The sequence below is a fragment of the Pelophylax lessonae genome (genome assembly GCF_965119305.1).
Source record: "Pelophylax lessonae genome assembly, chromosome: 3".
Classification (NCBI taxonomy): Eukaryota; Metazoa; Chordata; class Amphibia; order Anura; family Ranidae; genus Pelophylax; species Pelophylax lessonae.
Genome location: NC_138770.1, coordinates 157,074,623 through 157,101,485, shown reverse-complemented (window position 1 = coordinate 157,101,485; position 26,863 = coordinate 157,074,623). Strand labels below are relative to the sequence as shown.

At 43.0% G+C, this 26,863-nt stretch overlaps 1 protein-coding gene across 2 annotated transcripts in view; it reads left to right on the top strand.

The window, feature by feature from the left end:
- The window catches only part of ALLC (allantoicase), a 91,586-nt gene extending 85,978 nt beyond the window's left edge, over positions 1-5,608 (top strand). For both annotated transcript variants that reach the window (XM_082249638.1, XM_082249637.1), the window contains exons 11-12: positions 149-276; positions 5,147-5,608. In XM_082249638.1, the coding sequence (XP_082105764.1) occupies positions 149-276; positions 5,147-5,287 (269 nt within the window). In that variant the 3' untranslated portion in view covers positions 5,288-5,608. The remainder of the gene's footprint in view (positions 1-148; positions 277-5,146) is intronic.
- Positions 5,609-26,863: the final 21,255 nt, after the last annotated feature.

Genomic DNA, 26,863 nt, shown 5'->3' with positions numbered 1-26,863 from the left:
GTTTACTTGAAAAATAGAAATTGTGAAAAAGAAGTCCAAATGGCAAAATATGTATATATATAAATTTTTGATCTTTTTGAACAAAGCCATTTGTAAGGATTCCAGGATTTTAGGCTTAATAGAGTGAGCTGGTTTCTGTTTATGTTAGGTAATGCACCCAACTCATGTAAGATAGAAGCAGCAGTTCTGACACCTAAAGAAGAGGAAGAGAAAACCAAAGCAAAATGGGATGTAAAGTTGGATGGCATATGGAAAACACTTCTTCCTATCACACAGGTATTTCAACGCTGAATGTCCTAGTATAGAATGCACTAAAGAGTATCTAGATGAGTGAATTTAAGATATGTAAAGCCCCATTCTAAGCAAAACATTTTTTTTTATTTTTGTATGAAACATAGAAGAGTTGCAATCTCTATTGGTACTCTTTTTGATTTCCAGGCACCCATGTGCAGAGTCAGCAAACTTAGTTTCTCTTTCGTTCATCGACGGACACAGCGCTCCATAAATCATAACAACTGGGTTAGATTGCCTCCTCCAGGAGTAGGACTAGGCAGAACAAAAAACCCCCGGCTTCGCCCATGGGCTGTCCTCAGCTGGTATATCTCTCTGCTCTAGGTAGTCAGTTCTAATCTTTATAGTCAGGAGTAAGGACCTAGGCTCCCAAGTGAGATCTTTACTCCTAGCAATTTTTTCTCCTTCCTTACATCTTTTTTGTTTTTTTTTTCTCTCGGGAGATCTACAATCAACTGCCGAGCTGGGCGACAGGCTGGATAATCTAGATCCAATGGTCCCCCCAGCCCAGCCAGCGAGTGCGCGCAGACTGCAGCTATGCGGGGCCATTTTCCGTTAGTGTGGGAGAACCTGGAGATGACCAAAGCCTCGTGGGGATGCCGAAGCTCATCCTCTTCCTCAGTTTCCTCTTCCTGTGCCTGGGACATATGAACAGGAATGGTGTCCATGGTGAAGCTTGTTCCGAATTCTCGGCGCTCCTCTGATTGGTAGGGTGAGTCCTTAGAGGTCCCTCTTATCTCTCTCTCTGCTGATAGGTACCCTGAGACTTGGGGGGATCCTTTAGTGGTGCCAAAAAATTTTTTTTGTACTGCAAGGTCTTCCTTTCCTTATGGAGCCTCAGGGTCACATCTCCCCCACTCACCTCCTTATGGAGGTGGGAGGTCCCTCAAAACCCCAGCTTCCCATGGTTGCACTGATGACGGTCCTGCAGTCCTTAGTGTCCCGGGTGTAAGTGGCATGTGGGCAAAGGCCCAGAAGGAAGCATCCCCCACCTTTCCCTGCTCAGTTTGTCTCATCTGATTCTGAGCCTGATGCCGCCATGGATGCGGCCCCTCCAGGGGGGCTTAATATCACACCCCCAGATCAATCCAATAGTGAGGATGATTCCTCCATGGTCGCAGCAGCGAATTAAAAAGCGCTGGTAGAAGCACTTATCACTGCAGTGCGTGAGACTTTAAAAATGGTGGATGTGGCTGATATAGCCATGGACATGACTGTGTCGTTTGGTACGCATAAGTCACCTCGCACTCCAAAGGTGTTTCCTTATGTGCCTTATTTTGACAGGTTTTTCTGTAAGGAATGGGAACAACCAAAATTACCCTTTGTGGTTCCCAAACGTTTTGCTGTACATTACCCTTTTTAGGAATCACTTTTAAAAAAGTGGAATAGTCCACCAGTGGTGGGACCCTCCTGTTTCCAGGATGAACAAAGCTACCATGATTCCAGTAGAGGAATCCCTGTTCTTTAAGGACCCGGCTGACAGGAAAGCGGAGGCTGTGGCACGCAGCATGTTTACTATGGCTGGTTCGACATTGCAGCCAGTCTTTGCCTCAGTCCTGGTGTCTCAGACACTAACTGAATGGGCCAAGCTTTTGGGCCAGGGCCTAGGGGGTGAGCAGTTCCCGCTGCTTATATTGATTTAGCGGACCAATTAGTCCATGGGCTGCAGTTTATTTGTGATGCAGCTTTTGATACAGCTCCTGTGCTGTCCAAACATTCTGTTTCAGCGGTGGTGATTAGACCCATGCTGTGTCTTAAGAATTGGTTCGCAGACCAAGCCTCTAAGAAAACTCTCATTGATCTGCCCTTTCAAGGTGATCGCCTGTTTGTGGCTACCCTGGATGACATCATTAATGGTATCATGGGGAGAAAGTTCCTGCCATAGTCTAGGAAAGGGAAGGAGCCTCTTTGCAGTTGGAGGCCCTCCTACTCAGCACATAGAAAATTATTTTGTGCTTCTGGGACAGAGAATAGATCTTTCAAATCTTCCCCGGGAGGTTCCAGGCTTCCTTGGTCTGGTAAGCCTAGAGCTAGCCTCTCTGTACCCACAGACAAGACCCCTTCTGGCCTCATGAGCATCAAGGGGATCCATGAAATTATTCTTTTGGGGGTACCCAGAAAGGGGGACAACGCTTGTCCTTTTCAGGTTTTTTAGGTCCTGAGTCTTTTTGTGTGGATTTAATTCCTGCAAAGGTTCAGGTGATATCCAAACTACCTAAGGTCCCCCCTATCCCTGTCCAGGGAATTGATTTACCTAGGTCTGATTTTAATTCTGACCAGGGTGGTCCTTCCTCTGGACAAACTTCAGGAGCCACAGGCCATGATTCACCGGCTGCTGTCACACAGATAGTTCTCTCTCACATTTTGCATACTGGTTCTAAGTCTGGGGGTATCCACCTTCAAGACAGTTCTGTTTGCACAGTCCTACATTCAGCTCCTCTAGCAGGTTTGGTTCCACGTGGCAAGATCACGGGTTCCTCTGGCAGATGCCACAGGCATCCAAGGACCACGGCAAGATCAGTATCATCCTGCAAGGAATCAAGGGTGAGGATCTTCCAATCTGTCTGGTGGCCATAAACGTCCCTTGGGGGCTTCCTCTCAGAGAGGACCAGTTGTCCCAAGGGCTGATCTACCATCATGCTTTACAGTCGCTGAGTAAATGGCTTAGCTATTGAAAGCTGGTACTGAGGGATAGAGGTCTGTCTGGATCAGTGATCCCTACTACGGTGAAGGCGAGAAAGTCGTCTTCCAACAAGATATACCATTGTACGTGGAAAGTGTAAATTTCTTGGTGTGAGTCAATTGGGGCTTATCCTCAATCCTTTTCTGTGGCTAGGATCTTAACCTTTGTTCAACAGAGCATTGATAAGAAGTTGGCCTTGAGTACCATCAAGGGCCAGATGTCTGCCCTGCCAATCTTCTTTCAGCGACCCCTAGCCACACACTCTTTAGTTCATACCTTCATTCAGGGGGCTTGACATGTGGCTCCGCCTGTTCAGTCTCTTTTGCCGCCATGTGATTTAAATTTAGTACTTTTGGTTCTCCAAAAACCTCCATTTCAGAATATTTGGGAGATTCCCTTGCCCACGTTATCCCAGAAGGTGACATTCTTGGTAGCTATTACATCGGCTCGCAGGGTATCGGAATTGGCAGCATTATCCTGTCGCAGTCTCTATTTAGTGGTCCATAGGAAAAAAGTTGTTCTTCGTCCCTGTCCATCATTCCTGCCCAAAGTTGTCTCTGACTTCCATTTGAATGAAGGCATTGTGTTTCCTTCCTTGTGTCCCAAGCCGGCTCATCCCAGGGAATTTGCTTTGCATACCTTGGATGTGGTTTGTGCGATTTGTGTGTATCTGGCAGCTACGGAGTCCTTTCGAAGGTCAGACTTGCTTTTTGTGGTTACGGACGGACCAAGGAAAGGGATGGCTGCTTCTTCGGCTACCATCTCCAGATGGATCAGGCAGACGGTGACTCAGGCCTATTCCATTAAAGGTCAGATCCCACCTTTCCCTGTCATGGTGAATTATACTCGGGTGCTGAGTACTTCTTGGGCCTTCTGTCATCAGGCAAAAATATTGCAAGTTTGCAAGGCGGCCACTTGGTCGTCGGTGCATACCTTCACAAAATTCTATACGGTAGATACTTTGGCATCTGTGGATGCTTCTTTTGGCCACAAAGTTTTGCAGGCTGCTGTTTAAGAGTGGCTGTTCCATTTCTCTGAGTTCATCGATGGACACAGCACCCAACCCTCTATAGAGGTCTGATACTTCTAATACTGCTTACTACTAAACTGATTACCTAGAGCAGAGAGAGGGGTTATATACCAGCTGAGGATGGCCCATGGGCGTAGCTAGGTGTTTTTTGTTCTGCCTAGTCCTACTCCTGGAGGAGGCAATATAACTCAGTAGTTGTGATTTATAGAGCGCTGTGTTCGTCGATAAGCTCAGAGAAATGGATTTTACGGTAAGTACAAAAATCCCTTTATTCAAGCAGCCTGTATTCTGGATCTGTAGTGGACTTTCAGAGAATACTCCAGGAAGGATAGGACAAAGGTTCACCAGTCCACCAGCCAAGCTATAACTGGGACCCCACAAAAGTGTTGCAGTCAAAGGAGAAACTCCCAGGGATGCCACAACCATGAGTCTTACTCCCCCAGGACCAAGAGACCTCTGCTTTAGGCCCAAGCCCATTTATACCTCCCTCAGCCCCCTGCTGGTCACCTTCATATAACCCAGGGATTGGCTGAAGGTATATTAGCAGCCAGGCGAGAATCTGAACTATCCCACCCACTAAGTCCCAGGATCCCTTGGGATACAGGGGGGAAGCAATTGAGCCCAAGTTGATAGAACTCAGAGCAGACCTGTTAATCTGGTTACAGGGATGCCAAAAACGATATTTAGCACAAAACACTAAACACAGTAGCTCTGAGGATGCCACACAAATATTCATTCAAAATATAACATGTATGGTTAACTATTGCACTGAGAGTAATGAACATACTGCTCCATTGTGCTATCTGGGACAGTGCTTGACAGCTACCATCAAATTACCACTGCTAAACTCTTCCAGGATCCTAGCTCTTCTTATCATTATAGATGGAGACGTAGATAATATTACAGAAGTATACAAATTCTCCATCCAAGCACTGTTCTGTAGTGTTTTAAATACAAGCCTAGCTAAAGGACCACATGAAAGGTTGGAACTTGTCTCATGCAACCTGCTAAAGCATCATTCTAACCTTGGCTTATAGTGGTAATAACTCAGATAAGCATTCACTTTATTTTTTCATGGCAGATATCAGAATTTTCTGTAAAATGTTTATTCAATATATTTTCACGTGTTTCTATGTCTTTAGCTTCAACCTCACAAGCAGCATTTCATTGAAGGAACTTCAATTTCACTGCAAGAGGTTGTGACTCATGTGAGGATCACTATTGCTCCAGATGGAGGTGTAAGCAGAGTACGGCTCTGGGGTTTTCCTCGACAGCTTCCATAAGAAGATATCATTGAAAGTGGTCAAAAGAGAGGTTGATTTGTGAACTTTTTGACCTCTTGATCTTCTGCTTAATCACTGCAAAATGTCTTATGCAAAAGACTTATGTGAGGATCCCTATTGCTCCAGGTGGAGGTGTAAGCAGAATACAACATGGCAGTTTTCCATGACAGCTTTCATAAGAATATACCATAAAAATAATTCAAAAGAGAAGTTGATTTGTGATTAGTTTTACTTTTTAATTTCTTGATCTTCTTGAGTCATGTTAAATGTAAAGAGAAGTTTTTTTGAATTTAAATAAAGATGTTGTGAATAGCAGTGAGATGGAGTCTTTGATGGGCCTCTTGTTCTTTTAAACTGTATAATCCATTCTTTTGTACATAAGCTAGTAAAGTTCAGAGAATAATGTTAATTTTTTATGTAGCTCTCTTTGAGCACAGTCCTTCTTAATGATGGTGTCCGCTGTGCACTCTGAATTTATTGTATTTTTATTTCTGTTAATCTGCCTGTGCAAACCTAAAGTGCCTTTGAATTCAACATCACCAGTAATAGCTGATTACTTAGGATAGCCAGAGTTCCCTTTCTGCCAATTCATAGCTCTCTTCTCTTTTAAAAGTATCTAATTACTGTCTATGCTGGCCCAGCTCCTTATCCCATCACCCCCTAAATAACCTTTCATGTAGTTGCCAGAGGATGAGCAAAGGGAAATAGAGTGTCATTTGAGGGACATCTCTGAATTTGCCAGGGCTGCTGAGATCACATCAAGGATGGCAGCACCCAGCAGCCATCCGAGGCATTTTGGATGTCTACACAAGAGTAGTCTTTACAAATAAATCCCATGCATATAATACATTAAAGCAGATAAAATCTTATGGGAAAATTATTGTTCAACTGAACGGTCTATTAAAAGGGTCTCTTTAGTCTGCTTTATAAGTTAGGAACAGTTTCAGAACTCTGTTGCTGTTGCATTTCCACTTAACATTATATTATATTACTGCTACTCTAAGTTGACCAAAGACCATTTCAGTGTACCTAGAGTTAGAAAAAACTGCCCTTTGTCGTGTAAGATTAAAAAAAAATAAAAAATAAAAAAGCTGTAAACTTGGAAATACCAATAATTTATGCCTTAGTCAAGCAGAATGGCTAAAAACTGGTATGCAGATCACTGTAATTGCACCATAACATTTTACAGGACAAATAAAATTCAAATGTCACATATTCTAGTCATCCATAAAAAGACAGAGATTTGGTATATAATATACACAGTGTTTTATTAGTCAGAATAGTATTTCATTATTACATTTATACAATTATACTGAGAGGAAGGAAAGTTTAACAAGCAGACTCTAGTGACGGGGCCTCAGGAGTCTTTCCGTGAGTTATTCTAATCATTGTTTTCTTACATCTCTGCCATATAAAGCTAAGAGGATCTGATGGAAAACATCCTCCTGATGACCCTCCTAGATAACAGTTTCAGCTACTCTTATCTTATGAGAAGACAACTTCATTTTAAGAAAAGTGAACTAAAATTAAACTTGTTTAGATAGGACAAGTAAATAAATAAATAAATATATAAGTGGAGCTGAAGCGGATCACAATGTTCTGGTAAGAACAGCAATTCAAACAGAGAGGCAGAGGTGAATAGAAATAGGGAGACAAGATATTTTACTTCAATTTTAAAAGGATTTTAGGTCAGCAAATCAGCTGCAAGTGTTCGCATGTCAAAATGAACAAGTTGTGCAACAAACTTCCTTTACTTTGAAGTTCACCTCAAGCATATAATTCTTTTTTAGGGAGTAGCCCTGCAGGAGTTAAAATAATAAAGCAGCTCTGATGCAATACTCACCTTTTCTCCAACAACGTTCCCTTCAGATTCATCACTGTGAATCAGTTCAAGGCTGGTCCTCTTCCAGGTTGAATGGCAACCAGCTCCATTCAACCCACTTCTTGTGAACACAGGGTGTGATGGACCCTCCCGCTGGGGTTAGTTTATACAACCACCTAGGACTGTAAAGGAGAATGCAACAGGTAATAGCGCCCACATCATTACATGGTGCCATTCTTTACTGGATTTAGGACTGCCCACTGCTGAAGGAAGAAGAGAATCTGTGTCACCTGACCAGCCTGAAGACCAAATGATAAACGGTATGTTAAAATTTATTTATTTTTATAAAAAAGGATGATGGAGGTTCAGGGAAGATAGATAGGGATTGTGGTCACAGTAAAGCTGGACCTGGGTTTTAAGGTGCAAACAATTTGTACATACCTCCATAACCTTGGCTGATGCTCCATTGCAGAGCCTGCTTAGAGGAAACTTTTCCTCGAGAGATCTTTCTCCTCCCCCCTCAATAGACAATAACTATTGTAGGTATTGTTATTTAAAAGCTGATCTTATAAAATGAAAGTGTATGCTGTGACCACAGACCTCCTTTAACACAGAATGAAGAATGCAGCTTCTAGATCTTTAACCCTTGTTAGGACACATTTCCAAGACAATTGGATCTCCAACTGCATTAAAATAACAAAAAAAAAAAAAAAAAAAACATGCGTTTTGCATGAGAAACGGTCACTTGCTGGGTGCATTTTAAATGTTTTTAGCCTTGAGTGAATGCCCTGAACTTTGTTTTTTTGGATTTTTGTACTGGACTCTTACCAGGAGCTCCGAGATCCACTGCTGTAATTTAACAGAGGTCCGAAGTGACGAACCTCTAAAGGCAATCTCTTCAATATGCCCTAGTCTGAGCTCCCTACAGAGTTACTAATGGTGAGTGCTACAAATCGGTTTTACTTCTTTTGTTCTCTCAGCCTAGATCTGGTGAAGGTGAGAGCTGCACAGTATTTAGATCTGACACATGCAGGCACAGCATTCACAGATACAGAGAGCTAACCCACCAGGCAGCTGAAATAGGTTTTTATTATATTAGCACTCCTATGTATGTGATGCTACACAATGGCAGTGCATGCATTGGATGGTGTGTGCCTGGGGGGGGGGGGGGTGAACAGGAAATTGTCCTTTCTGTTTGGCGAATAGGGATCAGCTAGCTGTAGTAACACATGGACATAGGGGAATCAGGGAACCAGCACATCATCCAGTATAGAGATTCCCTAGTTATTTTGCAGATGACCAGTTCCATTGTGTTTTTTTACATGTGCTATATCATCACTCGTTTGTGAGTATAATGTGTGTTGTCTTTGGATCATAATAAACCTTTTTTAATGGTAATGCACAAGGTCGGTGCGCTTTTCTTTTGTTGTTGTCTTTCAGTGTATTTTGGATACCCTTGGTCCTGAGGGGGCAGCAAGACCTAGTGCGGTGCATACCAAGACCATTTAAGAATACTTATCCTTCATTACATACCACCCGAGCGCAGGAGAATTTTTGTTTTGTTCTTTACATAGGGGAATCAACCAACTATGAAATCACAAACTACAGCCACAACACATGGACATAGGGGAATGAATCAGCCATGGCAACACAAAGTACAGTCACAATACATGGACATAGGGGAATCAATCAGCCATGGCAACACAAAGTAAAGTCACAATACATGGACATAGGGGAATCAATCAGCCATGACAACACAAACTACAACCAAAACACATAGACATATGGGAATCAATCAGCCATGACAACACAAACTACAACCAAAACACATGGACATAGGGGAATCAATCAGCCATGACAACACAAACTACAACCAAAACACATGGACATAGGGGAATCAATCAGCCATGACAACACAAACTACAGCCACAACACGTGGACATAGGGGAATCAATCAGCCATGACAACACGTCTGCGTTAGTTGCACTTTTTTATGATGCTCTATACCTCACAATGCTAAAACTGAATGAACAAAGAACAAATTGATATGATTATATGATGGAATGAAAGGATGTTGCCCTTTTTTATGGCCCCATACAAACAGGGCATTAGCTAACCTCTCCTAAACACCTTTCCACTTGTCAGCTATGTTTTTGAAGAAAAAAACATTGACACGTGTAAACGCATGTAAACGCATTTAGCCGCGCCAAGTGCTTAGGCTTTAACTCATGTTACTGGCCAGAATTCTGGCCATAGAAATGAATTAATACTCAATAGTGGATACTAATGCGATGGTAATGCGTGTTTTCTTTCTGCTGAGATTCAGCTGTTCCTAGACAAGCTGGCACCTGTAAATGCCTATGTGTGTATGAACACATAGGCTAACATGGAGAGGCATTTAGAGGCAGAAACAAACATGCCAGATGCCACTAAAAGCAATGTTAAAACTGTTGTGTGTAATTGAGCCCTGATTCAGACTAGAATGTTTACTACAAAATGAAATACATTCTGTGAAGTTATTCAAGTTCCAACAAACAGAGCCCCCTCCCTTCCCTTAATAATCCTATAAACATATCCGGTCTTGATTAGAAGTCCCATGACATAGAAGCTAAGCTGTTATGAGCAGACAAGCAATATGTTGACCAACAGACTGTGTGCTAGACATGTGGGAGTAATGGCTGTGCACAGCAACGAGACCACAGCTTATTATCCTCTGTGCACTGCCTGGTACAGCACTCTCTCGAAATCATTCTCATGATTAATAGTAGAATTTGCAGCAATCATTTTAAAAGGCACTATGTAAATGGCATCAGTATTACATTAAGTACTTTCATATATACACTGAGGGAAAAAGGTATTTGATCCCCTGCTGATTTTGTACATGTTCCCACTGACAAAGAAATGACCAGTCTATAATTTTAATGGTAGATTTATTTTAACAGTGAGAGACAGAATAACAACAAAAAATCCAGAAAAAAAAACATTTCAAAAATTGATTTTCATTTTAATGAGAAGTGTTTGACCCCTTCACAAAACATGACTTAGTACTTGATGGCAAAACCCTTGTTGGAAATCACAGAAGTCAGACATTTCTTTTAGTTGGCCACCAGGTTTGCACACATCTCAGGAGGAATTTTGCCTCACTCTTCTTTGCAGATTCTCTCCTCTCCAAGTCATTAAGGTTTCAAGGCTGACGTTTGGTAACTTGAACCTTCAGCTCCTCCCACATATTTTCTATTTTATTAAGGTCTGTAGACTGGCTAGCCCACTCTAGGAGCTTAATGTGCATCTTCTCGGGCAACTCCTTTGTTGCCTTGGCTGTGTGTTTTAGGTCATTGTCGTGCTGGAATATCCATCCATAACCTATTTTCAATGCCCTGGCTGAGGGCAGGAGGTTCTCACCCTAGATTTGACAGTACATGGCCCTGTCCATTGTCCATTTGATGTGGTTTAAATTGTCCTGTCCCTTTAACAGAAAAACACCCCCAAAGCATAATGCTTCCACCTCCATGTTTGATGATGGGGATGGTGTTCTTGGGGTCATAGGTAGCATTCCTCCTCCTCCAAACATTACAAGTTGAGTTGATGCCAAGGAGCTAGATTTTGGTCTCATCCGACCACAACACTTTCACCCAGTTCTCTGAATCATTCAGATGTTCATTAGCAAGGTTCAGACAGGCCTGTACATGTGCTTTCTTGAGCAGGGGGACCTTGCAGGCGCTGCAGGATTTCATTCCTTCACAACGTAGTGTGTTACCAATTGTTTTCTTGGTGACCATGGTCCCAGCTGCCTTGACATCAATGTCAAGATGCTTCTGTGTAGTTCTGGGCTGATTCCTCACTGTTCTCATGATCATTGAAACTCCTTGAGGTGAGATCTTGCATGGAGCCCCAGATGGAGGGAGATTGACAGTTGTTTTGTGTTTACGCCATTTGCATAATCGCACCAACTGTTGTCACCCTTTCACCAAGCTGCTTTGCGATGGTCTTGTAGCCCATTTCAGCCTTGTGTAGGTCCAAAATCTTGTCCCTGACATCCCTGGACAGCTCTGTGGTCATGGCCATCGTGAAGAGATTAAAATCTGATTTATTGATCTTTTCTGTGGACAGATGTCTTTTCTTTAGGTAACACGCTTTATTGCGTGTGTGGCGGCAACCAGGTGAGGAGTACAAAGACAAGTGTGTCTTGCCTACAGTCAAGCATTGTGGTGGGAGCGTCATGGTCTGGGGCTGCATGAGTGCTGCCAGCACTGGGGAGCTACAGTTCATTGAGGTAATCATGAATGCCAATATGTACTGTGATATACTGAAGCAGAGCATGATCCCCTCCCTTCAGGGACTGAGTATTCCAACATGATAACGATCCCAAACCCACCTCCAAGAAGACCATTGCCTTGCTAAAGAAGCTGAGGGTAAAGGTGATGGACTGACCAAGCATGTCTCCAGACCTAAACCCTATTGAGCATCTGTGGGGCATCCTCAAACAGAAGGTGTAGGAGCGCAAGGTCTCTAACATCCACCAGCTCTGTGATGTAGTCAGAAGTGGAAGAGGATTCCAGTGGCAACCTGTGATGCCCTGGTGAACTCCATGCCCAAGAGGGTTAAGGCAGTACTGTAAAATAATGGTGGCCACACAAAATATTGACACTTTGGGCCCAATGTGGACATTTTCATTTAGGGGTGTACTCACTTTTGTTGTCAGCGGTTTAGACATTAATGGCTGTGTGTTGAGGTATTTTGAGGGGACAGCAAATTTATACTTTTATGCAAGCTGCACACTCACTACATTGCATTGTAGCAAAGTGTAATTTCCTTTAGTGTTGTCACATGAAAAGATATAATAAAATATTTACAAAAATGTGAATGGTGTACTCACTTTTGTGAGATACTGTATATATGTATATATATATATATATATATATATATATATATATACACTGCTCAAAAAAGTTAAAGGAATACTTTTATCAGAGTATAGCATCAAGTCAATTTTAACTCCTGGGATATTGATCTGGTCAGTTGAGTAGAAAAGGGGATTTTTAATCAGTTTCAACTGCTTTGGTTTTATGAAATTAACAACAGGTGCAATAGATGGGCAACAATGAGACGACCTCCAAAACAGGAATGGTTGTTACAGGTGGAGGCCACTGACATTTTTTTCCCTACTCATCTTTTCTGACTGTTTTTCACTAGTTTTGCATTTGGCTAGGGTCAGTGTCACTACTGGTAGCATGAGGCGATACCTGGACCCTACAGAGGTTGCACAGGCAGCCCAACTCCTCTAGGATGGCACATCAATACGTGCCAGTGCCAGAAGGTTTGCTGTGTCTCTTAGCACAGTCTCAAGAGCATAAAGGAGATTTCAGGAGACAAGCAGTTACTCTAGGAGGGCTGGACAGGGCCATAGAAGGTCCTTAACCCATCAGCAGGACCGGCATCTGCTCCTTTGTTCAAGGAGGAACAGGGTGAGCACTGCCAGAGCCCTACAAAATGACCTCCAGCAGGCCACTGGTGTAAATGTCTCTGACCAAACAATCTTACAGGCTTCATGAGGGTGGCCTAAGGGCCCAACATCCTCTAGTGGACCCTGTTCTCATTGCCCGGCACCGTGGAGCTTGGTTGGCATTTGCCATTGAACACCAGAACTGGCAGGTCCGCCACTGCCACCCTGTGCTTTTCACAGATGAGAGCAGGTTCTTCCTGAGCACATGTTACAGTTGTGAAAAGGTCTGGAGAAGTCCTGGAGAACGTTATGCTGCCTGTAGCATCGTTCAGCGTGACTGGTTTGGTGGTAGGTCAATGATGGTCTGGGAAGGCATATTCATGGAGGGATGCACAGACCTCTACAGGCTAGACCAGGGTTTCTCAACTCCGGTCCTCAGGGCACACTAACAGGCCAGATTTTAAGTATTACCTTGGGGAAATGCAGACTAGAATACTGCAATCACTGAGCAGCAAATTATATCACCTGTGATGTATTTCAGTTTTCTTGCAAACCTGGCCTGTTAGTGTGCCCTGAGGACCGGAGTTGAGAAACACTGGGCTAGACAATGGCACCCTGACTGCCATTAGGTACAGGGATGAAATCCTTGGACACATTGTCAGACCCTACGCTGGTGCAGTGGGTCCTGGGCTTCTACTGGTGCATGACAATGCCCAGCCTCATGTGGCGAGAGTGTGGTGCAGCCAGTTCCAGGAGAATGAAGGTATTGATACAATTGAATGGCCTCCATGCTTGCCTGACCTAAATCCAATAGAATACCTTTGGGACATTATGTTTCGGTCCATCCGATGCCACCAGGTTGCACCTTAGTCTGTTCAGGAGCTCAGTGATGCCCTGGTCCAGATCTGGGAAGAAATACCCCAGGTCACCATCCGTTGTCTCATTAGGAGCATGCCCCAACATCGTCAGGCATGCATACAAGCATGTGGGGGCCATATAAACTACTGAGTACCATTTTGAGTTGCAATGGAATTTCAGGAAAATGGACTAACCTGCTGCATCATTTTATCACTTTGATTTCCAGGGTGTCCTGGAATTCTGCCCTCTGTAGGTTTATCATTTTCATTTCCATCAAACGATGTGGCATCCTTTTATTCCTAACACTTTACCCAGTCCACATCAGTATAGATATCCAGCATGATATTTTTCCCTATTAAGATCTGATGTGTTTTCAAAGTGTTCCTTTATTTTGAGCAGTGTATAGAGAAATAAGAGAAGAGACAGGATCTCCAATGCAAAAAGTTTACTAAGTCAATTGTCCATACTGTTCGTGAAAGAACTGCTTGATGAAGAGCATGCATGATATGCTCAAAATTGTACAGATGCTAGTAATTTCACGAATTGAGTCAGTAAACTTTTTGCATTGGAGATGTCCCTTCTCTTCTTTCTATTGAAATTGGTGGATGATTGGGAGCCCACCAATACCAAGAGGAGTGACTCACTCAATCAGTGGCGATATATAGATATATATATATATATATATATATATATATATATATATTATATATATAGCGCTTTTGAACAACTGAAGCACAATATGGACAGCATTAATGACAAGGAGCTTATGGATGAATGGTATCAATTTTTCAATCAGAAGGAAACGGAACTCCTACAGCTAACAGTTAAGAGAAGACAATTTAAATTAAAGAAAATAGAATCATTGATACTACAGATTAAAGAACAGTTGGTGTCTCATACAGACACCAAAGAATACAAAGATAAAAAAGAGAAAACATTCTCAAGGAAGCCATACAGGAGTATGATAAAGAAATCCAACAAAAGAAGCAGAAAAAATTCAAAAGGGATGTGCTGGACTACAGGAACCAGCAGACCTACAAATGGCAGGCGGATGATGATTATGGAGAAGAGGAAATAAATGATGCAACCATGATTGACAAATCAAGAGAAACCTCAGTGGAGAGAGCGGAAGAGGATGGAGAATAGAATGAGGTCAGGTATCAAAACCAGAGGACACCTAGGAATAATCAAAGGGAATCCTATGGTAGGACCTCCAATCAGAACCGCAGACCCACGCAGGACATTCGAAACTGCAGCCCTAGAAGGGGCCAAAATCCAGGCTATCACACACCTAGAACTCCTAGGACTCCAAGGGGACCAACCACCACCCATAACAGATTCTCACTGCTTAGGTATGTGGATGAATATGGAGTGAAAATGCACAAAGAACCCCAGCACAGAAGGGATTTTTTACCTATGGAAAACAGAGGACGCAGAGGAGGTCAAGGGCCGCCAAGACCCAATCCATGGTGGGGCCCCCCCAAGGCATCAAGGCTGGCAGAATACATAGACACCCCAGAGAACCCACAATCCATAAAACAGGGAAATAACATGAAAACAGCAGGGAAATGGATGGAGGAATGGCCAAGGGGCACCTCACAGACAATGCGGATGGGAAAGAGAAAACGGACCAGAGGCAAACGAGGGGGGACTGAGGGTTAAGATGATGACTGGCCAAGCATGTCTCCAGGCCTAAACCCTATTGAGCATCTGTGGGGCATCATCAAATGGAAGATGGAGGAGCGCAAGGTCTCTAACATCCACCAGCTCCGTGATGTCGTCATGGAAGAGTGGAAGAGGACTCCAGTGGTAACCTGTGAAGCTCTGGTTAACTCCACGCCCAAGAGGGTTAAGGCAGTGCTGGAAAGTAATGGTGGCCACACAAAATATTGACACTTTGGGCCCAGTTTGGACATTTCCACTTAGGGATGTACTCACTTTTGCTGCCAGCAGTTTAGACATTAATGGCTGTGTATTGAGTTATTTTGAGGGGACAGCAAACTTACACTGTTATACAAGCTGTACACTCACTACTTTACATTGTAGCAAAGTGTAATTTCTTCAGTGTTGTCACATGAAAAGATATAAAAAAAATATTTACAAAAATGTGAGGGGTGTACTCACTTTTGTGAGATACTCTCTCTCTCTCCATATATATATATATATATATATATATTAGGGATAGACCGATTATCGGCAAGGCCGATATATTGGGGGCCGATATACACTTTCCCCGATATAGCGGTATCGACCCCGAAACTGGCCAATATTGCCGATTTTTTTGTGACGTCATTCCGCCTTCTTAGGCCACCTCCCCCGCCTTTGACAGCCTCGTCTGGAGTCGGGACTAGTCTTGCGGGCATGTATCACTGCCATAACCCACCCACAGCAGCCCTGTGTCAGCCAGCCACCCACATCCACAGGCCCTGTACCAGCCAGCCACAGGCACTGTACCAGCGAGCCAGCCAGTCACCCACAGGCCCTGTACCAGCCAGCCAGCCACCCACAGGCCCTGTACCTGCCAGGCGCAGACACTGTACCAGCCAGCCACCCACAGACCCTGTACCAGCCAGCCACCCACAGCCTCTGTTCCAGCCACCCACCACAGGGTGCCAGACAGCCACCCACCCACCCACCACAGGGTGCCAGCCAGCCACCCACCACAGGGTGCAAGACAGCCATTCACCCACCATAGAGTGCCAGACTGCCAGCCACCCACAGACAGGGTACCAGACAGCCAGCCACCCACAGGCCTCTTTACCAGCCAGCCACAGGCACTGTACCAGCCAGACGTCCACAGGCCCTGTACCAGCCAGCCATCCACAGCCCCTGTGCCAGCCACCCACCTACCAAAGGGTGCCAGCCAGCCAGCCACCCACCACAGGGTGACAGCCAGCCACCCACCACAGGGTGACAGCCAGCCAGCCACCCACCACAGGGTGTCAGCCAGCCAGCCACCCACCACAGGGTGTCAGCAAGCCAGCCACCCACCACAGGGTGTCAGCAAGCCAGCCACCCACCACAGGGTGCCAGACAGCCAGCCACCCACCACAGGGTACCCGTCAGCCAGCCAGCCACCCACCCACCACAGGGTGCCAGCCAGCCAGCCACCCACCACAGGGTGCCTGCAAGCCAGTCATTAAGCATTTAACAAAAATTAATATGTTCAGTACCAGATTTTTGTAAAAAACTGTCTTTATTTTTCAAAACTCTAAATGTACAAAATATCGGCCCATATCGGCCTATAGCGATGCGTTGTGAGCAAAATATCGGTATCGGCCCTGAAAAAAAACCATATCGGTCTATCCCTAATATATATATATATATATATATATATATATATACAGTGGGTACGGAAAGTATTCAGACCCCCTTACATTTTTCACTCTTTGTTATATTGCAGCCATTTGCTAAAATCATTTAAGTTCATTCTTCTTCCTCATGAATGTACACATAGCACCCCATACTGACAGGAAAACACAGAATTGTTGACATTGTTGCAGATTTATTAAAAAAGAAAAACTGAAATATCACATGGTCCTAAGTATTCAGACCCTTTGCTGTGACACTCTTATATTTAACTCAGGTGCTTTCAATTTCTTCTGATCATCCTTGAGATGGTTCTACACCTTCATTTGAGTCCAGCTGTGTTTGATTATACTGATTGGACTTGATTAGGAAAGCCACACACCTGTCTATATAAGACCTTCCAGATCACAATGCATGTCAGAGCAAATGAGAATCATGAGGTCAAAGGAACTGCCTGAAGAGCTCAGAGACAGAATTGTGGCAAGGCACAGATCTGGCCAAGGTTACAAAAAGATTTCTGCTGCACTTAAGGTTCCTAAGAGCACAGTGGCCTCCATAATCCTCAAATGGAAGACGTTTGGGACGACCAGAACCCTCCCTAGAGCTGGCAATCCGGCCAAACTGAGCTATCGGGGGAGAAGAGCCTTGGTGAGAGAGGTAAAGAAGAACCCAAAGATCACTGTGGCTGAGCTCCAGAGATGCAGTCAGGAGATGGGAGAAAGTTGTAGAAAGTCAACCATCACTGCAGCCCTCCACCAGTCGGGGCTTTATGGCAGAGTGGCCCGACGGAAGCCTCTCCTCAGTGTAAGACACATGAAAGCCCGCATGGAGTTTGCTAAAAAACACCTGAAGGACTCCAAGATGGTGAGAAATGAGATTCTCTGGTCTGATGAGACCAAAATAGAACTTTTTGGCCTTAATTCTAAGCGGTATGTGTGGAGAAAACCAGGCACTGCTCATCACCTGTCCAATACAGTCCCAACAGTGAAGCATGGTGGTGGCAGCATCATGCTGTGGGGGTGTTTTTCAGCTGCAGGGACAGGACGACTGGTTGCAATCGAGGGAAAGATGAATGCGGCCAAGTACAGGGATATCCTGGACAAAAACCTTCTCCAGAGTGCTCTGGACCTCAGACTGGGCCGAAGGTTTACCTTCCAACAAGACAATGACCCTAAGCACGCAGCTAAAATAACGAAGGAGTGGCTTCACAACAACTCCGTGACTGTTCTTGAATGGCCCAGCCAGAGCCCTGACTTAAACCCAATTGAGCATCTCTGGAGAGACCTAAAAATGGCTGTCCACCAACGTTTACCATCCAACCTGACAGAACTGGAGAGGATCTGCAAGGAGGAATGGCAGAGGATCCCCAAATCCAGGTGTGAAAGACTTGTTGCATCTTTCCCAAAAAGACTCCTGGCTGTATTAGATCAAAAGGGGGCTTCTACTAAATACTGAGCAAAGGGTCTGAATACTTAGGACCATGTGATATTTCAGTTTTTCTTTTTTAATAAATCTGCAACAATGTCAACAATTCTGTGTTTTTCTGTCAGTATGGGGTGCTATGTGTACATTCATGAGGAAGAAGAATGAACTTAAATGATTTTAGCAAATGGCTGCAATATAACAAAGAGTGAAAAATTTAAGGGGGTCTGAATACTTTCCGTACCCACTGTATATATATATATATATAGCGCTTTTAACCAATAAAGCACAATATGGAAAAACAGTTGAGAATATAGTGGAACATTGCCCGCTATAAACACTATACTACCAAAAGTATTGAGACACCTGCCTGTACATGCACATGACCTTTAATTTGTGTAGACTTTTATTACCTTTAATGGCACCAAGTCTTAGTCTGTAGGGTTCAATATTGGTTGGCCCACCCTTTGCAGCTGTACCAAGGCCAGACACTGATGTGGACAAGAAGGCCTGACTCACAATCACCGCTCTAATTCATCCCAAAGGTGTTCTATCAGGTTGAGGTCAGGACTCTGTGCAGGCCAGTCAAGTACCTCCACCCCAAACTTGATCATCCATATCTTTATGGACCTTGCTTTGTGCACTAGTCCAAATCATTTGGTGGAGTGGGGATTATGGTGTGGATTGTTTTTCAGGGATTGGGCTTGGCCCCTTAGTTCCAGTTAAGGGAGCTCTTAAGGTGTCAGCATAATAAGACGTTTTGGACAATTTCATGCTCCCAACTTTGTGGGAACAGTGTAGGGATGACCCTTTCCTGTGCCAACATGACTGTGCACAAACAAGGTCCATAAAGACATAGATGAGCGAATTTGGGATGGAGGAACTTGACTGGCCTGTACAGTGTCCTGACCTTAACCCGACAGAACACCTTTGGGATGAATTTAAGTGGAGACTGCGAGCCAGGCCTTCTTGTTTGACATCAGTGCCTGACTTCACAAATGCGCTTCTGGAAGAATGGTCAAACATTCCCAAAGACACACTCCTAAACCTTGTGGACAGCCTTCCCAGAAGAGTGGAAGCTGCAAAGGGTTGGCCAACTCAATATACAACCCTACGGACTAAGACTGGGAAGCCATTAAAGTTCATGTGCATCTAAAAGCAGGCGTCTCAATACCTTTTTAGTAGCTTTACCAAAATGTACTGCAGATTCTGGTGGTTCTTGTTATTACAGCTAAAAATTAAGAACAAATTACCTCCAGATCATATACAAAACTGGTCGTAAATATGACTAACTAGGCATACAGAGAGAGTCACAATGCTTGTCTCTGTACACTATGTGGCAGAGTAGCATGTTAGCTGCTGCTACCCCTTTCCCACCTGCCACTGGTTAGTTTGAGGCTTTCCACCTCAAAGATGTTGACAGTAAGAGGAGCTGTTTATTGGCTATGGAATCTGCCCACTGCCAATGGCTGGAGGGAGCACAGCTGCACTGAGGATTGAGTATACTTAGCAAATGCCATTCCTTTTTTCCTAGCAAATGGAACAGCAGTAAAGCAACAAGATGACAGGGGCAGGATGTCAGCACTGTCTATCCTTTAAAGCTGAACTCTGGGTCCAAAAACTTTAATCCAAATATATTCCTCAATATTCCAAAATATATAAAACCACTTTCTGTGCACTAAATGCCTTGACAAATCCATATAATACCTTTCTAAAAGTAGCAGTGACATCATCACTGTGTCATACATAGCCTGTGCAGAGCTGTGGAAGGGACCCAGCAGGCCCCACCCACTACAGGCTGCCTGCAGAAAACGACAGGAGGGAGCAGAGACAAGACCAGTCACCCGACACAAGGAGAGAGGGCAGCAGTGACTGGTCTTTATTGCAGGAAGTTTCTACACAGAGGCAAAGTTTTACACTAGATTACTGCGCAGATCTGGAAGAAATAGGCAAAACACAGCAAGATTAGTTAAAAGTTAGAATACATGACTCTTGTCTTTAGACAATATTTGCTTAATATGGAATTCACCTTAAAGACCAATATGCTTTAACTGTAGCATATAGACGATTATTTATGGCTCCTGGCAGTGAAGACATTGAATCAAACATGTAAGACCCCTTACAAAAGGGCGGTCCGATCAGGTCCGCCTGTTAGTTTTTCAGACAGATCTGATTGGACCCTATATTCATCCCTATGAACCAGCGGGGGTAAACAGACTTGTGTCCATTTACAACCACCTACCTCCAATCTGATCCGAACTGCTAGAAAAGAACAGAAAGGGATCTGTTCCCCCTCCGTCTAGGCGGATTGGAGGGTTGCCGGGTGTAAATGGACTCAGCTATCCCATAGAGCAGATGGGGCTCTGTCCGTGTCCACTCTGCAGAAACTGAATGGACATGACCCTGTCATCTGCCTGCTTTGTTCTGATCGGTAGGGGATCAGAGGACAGAGCCCCTGCTGATCAAATTGGAGTCTGCCCCATGTATTAGGGGCTAATGTGAGGCAAATGTTCTCTGTTCTCACTCTCTGTCCTCACCTCCTCTGAAGTTAGAATTTAAATTTAAGAAGAGCAATATTTAGACTAGATGGCAGCTCTGTGATGGCAGCTCTCAAACACAGGGAAAAAATAGACATAGCACTAGAAAGCATGCTTGCAAATTAGCTGATGGAATTGTGGGTTGTGTGTATAGTTGTAGCAACTATACAAACAACTATACACCCTAAGTAACTCCTGGATAGTCAATGTGCAAAGGTCAAATCTGAAGAAGGGGCTCTTCCAACACAACCTGGGGTAGCAATGTGGATTGCATCTCAGACCAAGGTAGCTGTGAGACTACTGAGGACTTGGGGAAAGGCTGTAATTCCTAAATCCTGAGTCAAATGATTCTTGGATACTCAATAATTCCCAATATCTTAAAGTATGTATACCAGGTCTTGGAAAAACAGTCCACAGCCATATCCCAAATGATAGTCACAAGGAAAGATAAAGCAGGAACCCCCTTCATAACAACATAGGACTTTAAAGGCTGTGTAGTTTTCTGTGGGGTAACACAATTGAATAGAATGTTTTTTTTTTTTTTTAAAAACACAACATTTTTACAAATAGATAAAACAGGTTGTGCAGGGGTTGTAGTTAGGATTAATGAGGATGTGGTTAGGTTCAGCTTGTGTTGGCAGGTTTGGTGGTTGTTGGGGTGAATTTAATTGGCTGGATTGGATGTGGGTTGGTGTTGGAGCTGATGAGTCCTACATGGTGGTACGTCTGATACGTTGGGGTGTGAGAAGGGTGTTGGTGGGGTTGTGGCTGTTGCTGTGCATGATGGACATTAGATGGAGGATGGTGGTTGCTGGCTGGGAGAGGTTTGATGGGTTGACACACTTGCAGGAGATGGTGCAGTTCGGTCTGGTCTGGTCTGGTGTGTTGGTGCGACTGTGGTCACATACTTGGTTGTCCAGTTGTTGCTTAGGGTATGTATGTTTTATGGCTGTTAGTGTTAATAGCTGGGTGGAGAGGCACCTCTGAGGGTGGTAAACATGTATGTGATGCTCTGTGGAGCTTATGTGTCACATGTCTGGGCTAATGGAGTAGTTTGTAGTCAAGTATAATGCTTCCATTGTTTCAGCTGTCACAGTGCACTCAGTTATGGTCTCTGTTTCCCCTCTGGGTGGTTCAGTGCCCATTTGGCTGCCCCCTGATGATCTAGCTGGGGGATGGGCGACATATAGATGTGGGTTCCCTTTTTGGACTGCAGTGAACATGTGAATCTAGCAATATTTACAGTTGGTAAACCTCATTGTTTTGCAATAGGAAGATTACTGTATTCTGAAATTCAATTATGTAATAATGCACTGTTGAAATGATGATTTCCTAGATATCTAAAGAAGTTCCCTGATGAAGCACATATGGTCACGAAACACATTGGAATAAACTATTTGAGATCATGAATATCAACTAATGCTAGTTGTTCAGCAACGTGTTGTTGTTTTATTATAGTTTTATTTCCTTTAAAATGATATTTTGTATGATCAATAATTCCCATAGATAACCTACCCAAGCCCAAGTTTTTATTTTGGAAAGAAAAAGTGTAAGCTTTAATTCACTTTAAAGTTTCCATATATTCTGCACAAGCAGCAAAAAAAAAAAAAAAAAAACCTTTAAAATAAGGCCTCCTTCACCTTTCCAGTTGTGTGTACTGTGAAGTAATTCAGTCTCAAAGATCCACAAAAGAAAACAGCAGAGACTCTAAGGCTTGGTTTGCATATGTGTATTACGGCAGTGTATATGCTTTCCGCACATTTTTTCGCTTGTTTTCCTTTTTCCTGAGTTGCAGTAGGGCACCACGTCCATCTGAGTGGGCAGCATCCAAATCACTCTGAAGAAGTTCACAAAAAATAAAATTGTTCCGCTCTAAAAATATAGGTTCCCAATTTCATGTGCACATTAGTAACGTGTGTTGAGTTGCCATTAAGAATTAATAGCAGCGCTACATGCCTGCAAAAGGAATTTGCACTTCTTGTGCGCTGTGGGAATGCACATGATTTGCGTGTGTTGCTGCATTGCACAAATGTACACCTAGCCTAGTTAGGGTTCAGTGGATTTCTAACAGTTCACTAACACCTGCTGCTGTGTATACAGTAAAACCCCCTCCATTGCGGGGGTTACGTTCCAGACCCACCCGCGAAAAGTGAAAATCCGCGAAATAGAAAAACCCTATTAAAATACACTGTAGACATGTTTTTTTTTTTACTGTCACTGTACTTTTATAAGCATTTTAAGGTCTTTAAACACACTTTTAAAACAATAGTAAACTCATTTAAACACATAAAAGATACCGAGAGACAGAGCAAGAGCTATGGAAAACACAAAAATATTTAATTTTCAATGATTTAATTCGTAAAATAACATTACAGAAAAAAACGCAATATACTGGGACCGCAAAAACTGAACCGCGATGGAGTGGGGGTTTACTGTACATTAGAAGGCTCTCAGACTGCCAAGATCTGCTTTCTATAAAACATTGCTGAGATTTCAGTGTTTTTGTTGTGAATTTTGAAGATTAATTTTTTTTAAACTCCTACAACTACAGTGGGGAGAGAGAAAAGTGCTGTTTGTTCAGAAAATATAAATGTACTGTATTAAACATAAAATATATTAAATGTATTAGTGTGCATAGTCTGGGCACAGGTACTCTTTAACCACTTAAGCCCCGGAAGATTTTACCCCCATTCCGACCAGGGGGTATTTTGCGATTCGGCACTGCGTGACTTTAACAGACAATTGCGCGGTCGTGCGACGCTGTACCTAAACGAATTTGGTGTCCTTTTTTTCCCACAAACAGAGCTTTCTTTTGGTGGTATTTGATCACCTGTGCGATTTTTTGATCACGCGCTATAAACAAAAAAAGAGCTTTAATTTTGCAAAAATAGCAATATTTTTCACATTTTTTTATATGAAATTCCCCCAAAAAAAAATGTAAAAATCAAAATTTTTTAACTTTTTCGGCCAATTTGTTTTATGCTACCTATGTTTGGTAAAAAAAATCGCAAAAAGCATATTTTGATTGGTTTGCGCAAAAGTTATCGCGTTTACTAACAAAGGGAAAGATTTTTGTCATTTTTGTTGTTTTTTTTTTTAACGTGTAATGGCGGCGATCTGCGATTTTTTTTGCGGTACTGCGACATTGGGGCGGACAGATCGGACCCTTGACTGACATTTTTGACACTTTTGGGGTTACCAGTGACATTTCTACAGTAATCAGTGCTATATATATGCACTGTTACTGTAAAAATACACTGGTAGTGAAGGGGTTAACTTTATTTGGGAGGGAGGGGCTGTGTGTATCCCTAGGGGAGTGCTTTCTACTGTGATTGGCTGTGGCTTCAGCTGTAAGGACACTGATCAACGGATCTACATACTAGATCCGAGTGATCAGTGTCTTAACAGCAAGGAGAATGACAGATGGCTTGTTTACACAAGCTGCCTGACATTCTCCCTCTCCCCCGCCGATCGCCGAGTGACCGGCGGACATCGGGTCCGCCGGTCACACGCGCGGGGGGGTCCGTGACCACGCGGGAGCGGGAGCGCGCCTCCGGGGGCGCGCGCTCGCTCCCTAGACCCTCACAAGCTAGTGACGTAGCCCTACGTCACTTTGCCTGTGAGGGGCTGACTGCCGACGTAGATCGGCGTTAGGCAGTCGGCAAGTGGTTAAGCATCCAGGAAAAATAATTTGCTTTAGGATTTCCTTTTACTATACCGTTCTTCATATCCAGTAAGTGATGCATTTACAGAAACCAATCTGTAAACCAATTCTGAACTCATCAAAGCTGTTGGACTGGTATGGTTAGTTATAGATTACTGCTCTTAGCACTATTTTAGTTAAGAATACACATATTATTTATTTTCATAATTCATACACAATTGACAAACATACCGTGCCTCTTTTTACAGAGTTCATAGGCCCAGTAGAAAAATGTGAGCGAATCATTAGTGCACTGAGATTTTCCACTAGATGGCTCCAAATAATCACATATTAAAACAATACAGTCTGTTTCTGCTTATAGGGTCTCTGTGAATATATATATATATATATAAGTTATTACACTTGTCATTCTCTTATAAACTTTTTTTTTGTTTTTCACACTTTCTTCTAATACAGATTTTATTTTGCAACTGCCAAATACATTATTTTAAAAGTAAATATAACTAGCAATGAACAAACAGGTTCTGAAACCAGAAAAATTCCAAATTTCTATATTTTTTATTTACTTATTTACAGGCAATCAAATTTATTTATTCATTCAAACCATGAATCAGGATTATCCAAATGTCATATTGTGTGACATTATGTAAATATTCCAGCCAATCAAAAATGTGCCAACTGCCTATTTTCCTGTTGTGTTTGTCGCTAGTATTTACAGGTAACACGCAAAATCAATATGTTGGTATGTAACAGAATCCTATGATCATTCAATTATTTCCTACATGCCAGCAGTAAGGCCCGTTCACACCTGAGCGATTTTCTGCTTGAAGATTGTAGCTCTAAAATGCTCAACAAGCAAAACCCTATTCATTTCAATGGCCCCTGTTTACATCTGAGGATTTTGTTGCCCGTAATAAAACACCTGTTACTCAAAAAAGTACATAAGCTTCTATTTGGTTTATTAGAGCCATTTGTGGCCCCAAAGACTTCACTGGAAACACCTGAAAATGTGCAACATGAGTGTTATACAAAAGTTTTGTCCCGCATTTTCCAGCCACACAGCTGGTCTCTACCCATAATCACCATCACTCCACTTCTAAACACACCTTTTCTGAAGAGCAAGATAGGGGACAGTACATCGCATCTCCTTGATCCAGAGAGCTTTGCCTGGTGCATACCAACACAGATCTATCTGAAACAAAAGACCCTCAATATAAAAACAGGGGCCAGAAGAGCCGGGCCTGGGAAGACATCTCATCCCAAGTATTTTCAGACTGGATCAGCTACCATGACTCCTGTAGACAAGAAAAATGTAATTTCACACCACCATTGCTTCTTTGCTCTGCAACATTGCAGCTGCATTTCTTGCAGAATTCTGAGATAGCCATGCGATTTCCACCAGTATATGCATCATACTTTGCCATGGTCAGGAGTGCCATTAACAAATATTGGCACTGCTTCGCATCTGTTAAGAGGCAGCGTGTTTCTGTGCATTTCAGGAATGGGGACACTTTTGCACACAGTCATGATATGCACAGGTGTGAACGGAGGCTAAATGTCTCATTTACATTGGTGTGGTCCATGTAAATTATTTTGCAACTCCTTGAGAGGCCTTTCTATATTAGTGTAAAAGTCTCACTTACATTGATAGTCAGTGTAAATCCCCCTTACATTGGTGATCACCGTAAATGCTCCTATTACCTTATTGATCATTGGAAATCACCACTTACATGGTGGTCAGTGTAAATGCTTCTTTTAAATTGATGGTCAGTGTAAATCCCCCTTTACGTTGGTGGCCAGTGTTGAAATCTCCCTTTATTCTGGTGATTGCTGTAAAACCCCAATTTACATGATTGTCAGTAGTGATGGACTGAACACCCCTCGGTTTGCGCTAACTCTTGAACATCCCAAAGGTTTGGACCCGAACAATGAACCCCATTGAAGTCTATGGGACCCAAACAGGAAAAATCAAAAGTCCCTATTTTGAAGGGTTATATGCAAGTTATTAGCCATAATAAGGGTGGGGTGGGGGTCCGGATACTGCCTAGGGGACATGTACCAATGCAAAAAAAACGTTTAAAAAAGATTGTTTTCAAAGGAGCAGTGATTTTAATGATGCTTAAAGTGAAGCAATAAAAATGAAAACAAATTCCTAAATATAGTGCTGGGGTTCCCCTTAGTCTTCCTGTAAAATAGCACATCTGTACCGTGTATAGAACCTGCTTCAGCAAAACTGACATTAATAAAGAAAAAAAATATATAATTTAAATTAATTTTCCCTGCAAGCTTTCTTTATTTAGTTACAACAGCTTGGGGAGCCAGTCTGCATAATGAGAGAAAAAAACCTCTGCTAAAATCCCAATAGCTTGTAAATGTATTTAAACTATCAGGTGCTAAAGGGTGTGACCACATGTTAACTATACAAATTCTGGATGGACCCTCTGAACACTGTTATACATTCTTTCCAGCACACTATGCAATGAAAAACAGGGATTTTTTAGTTAACACATATTGCAATACA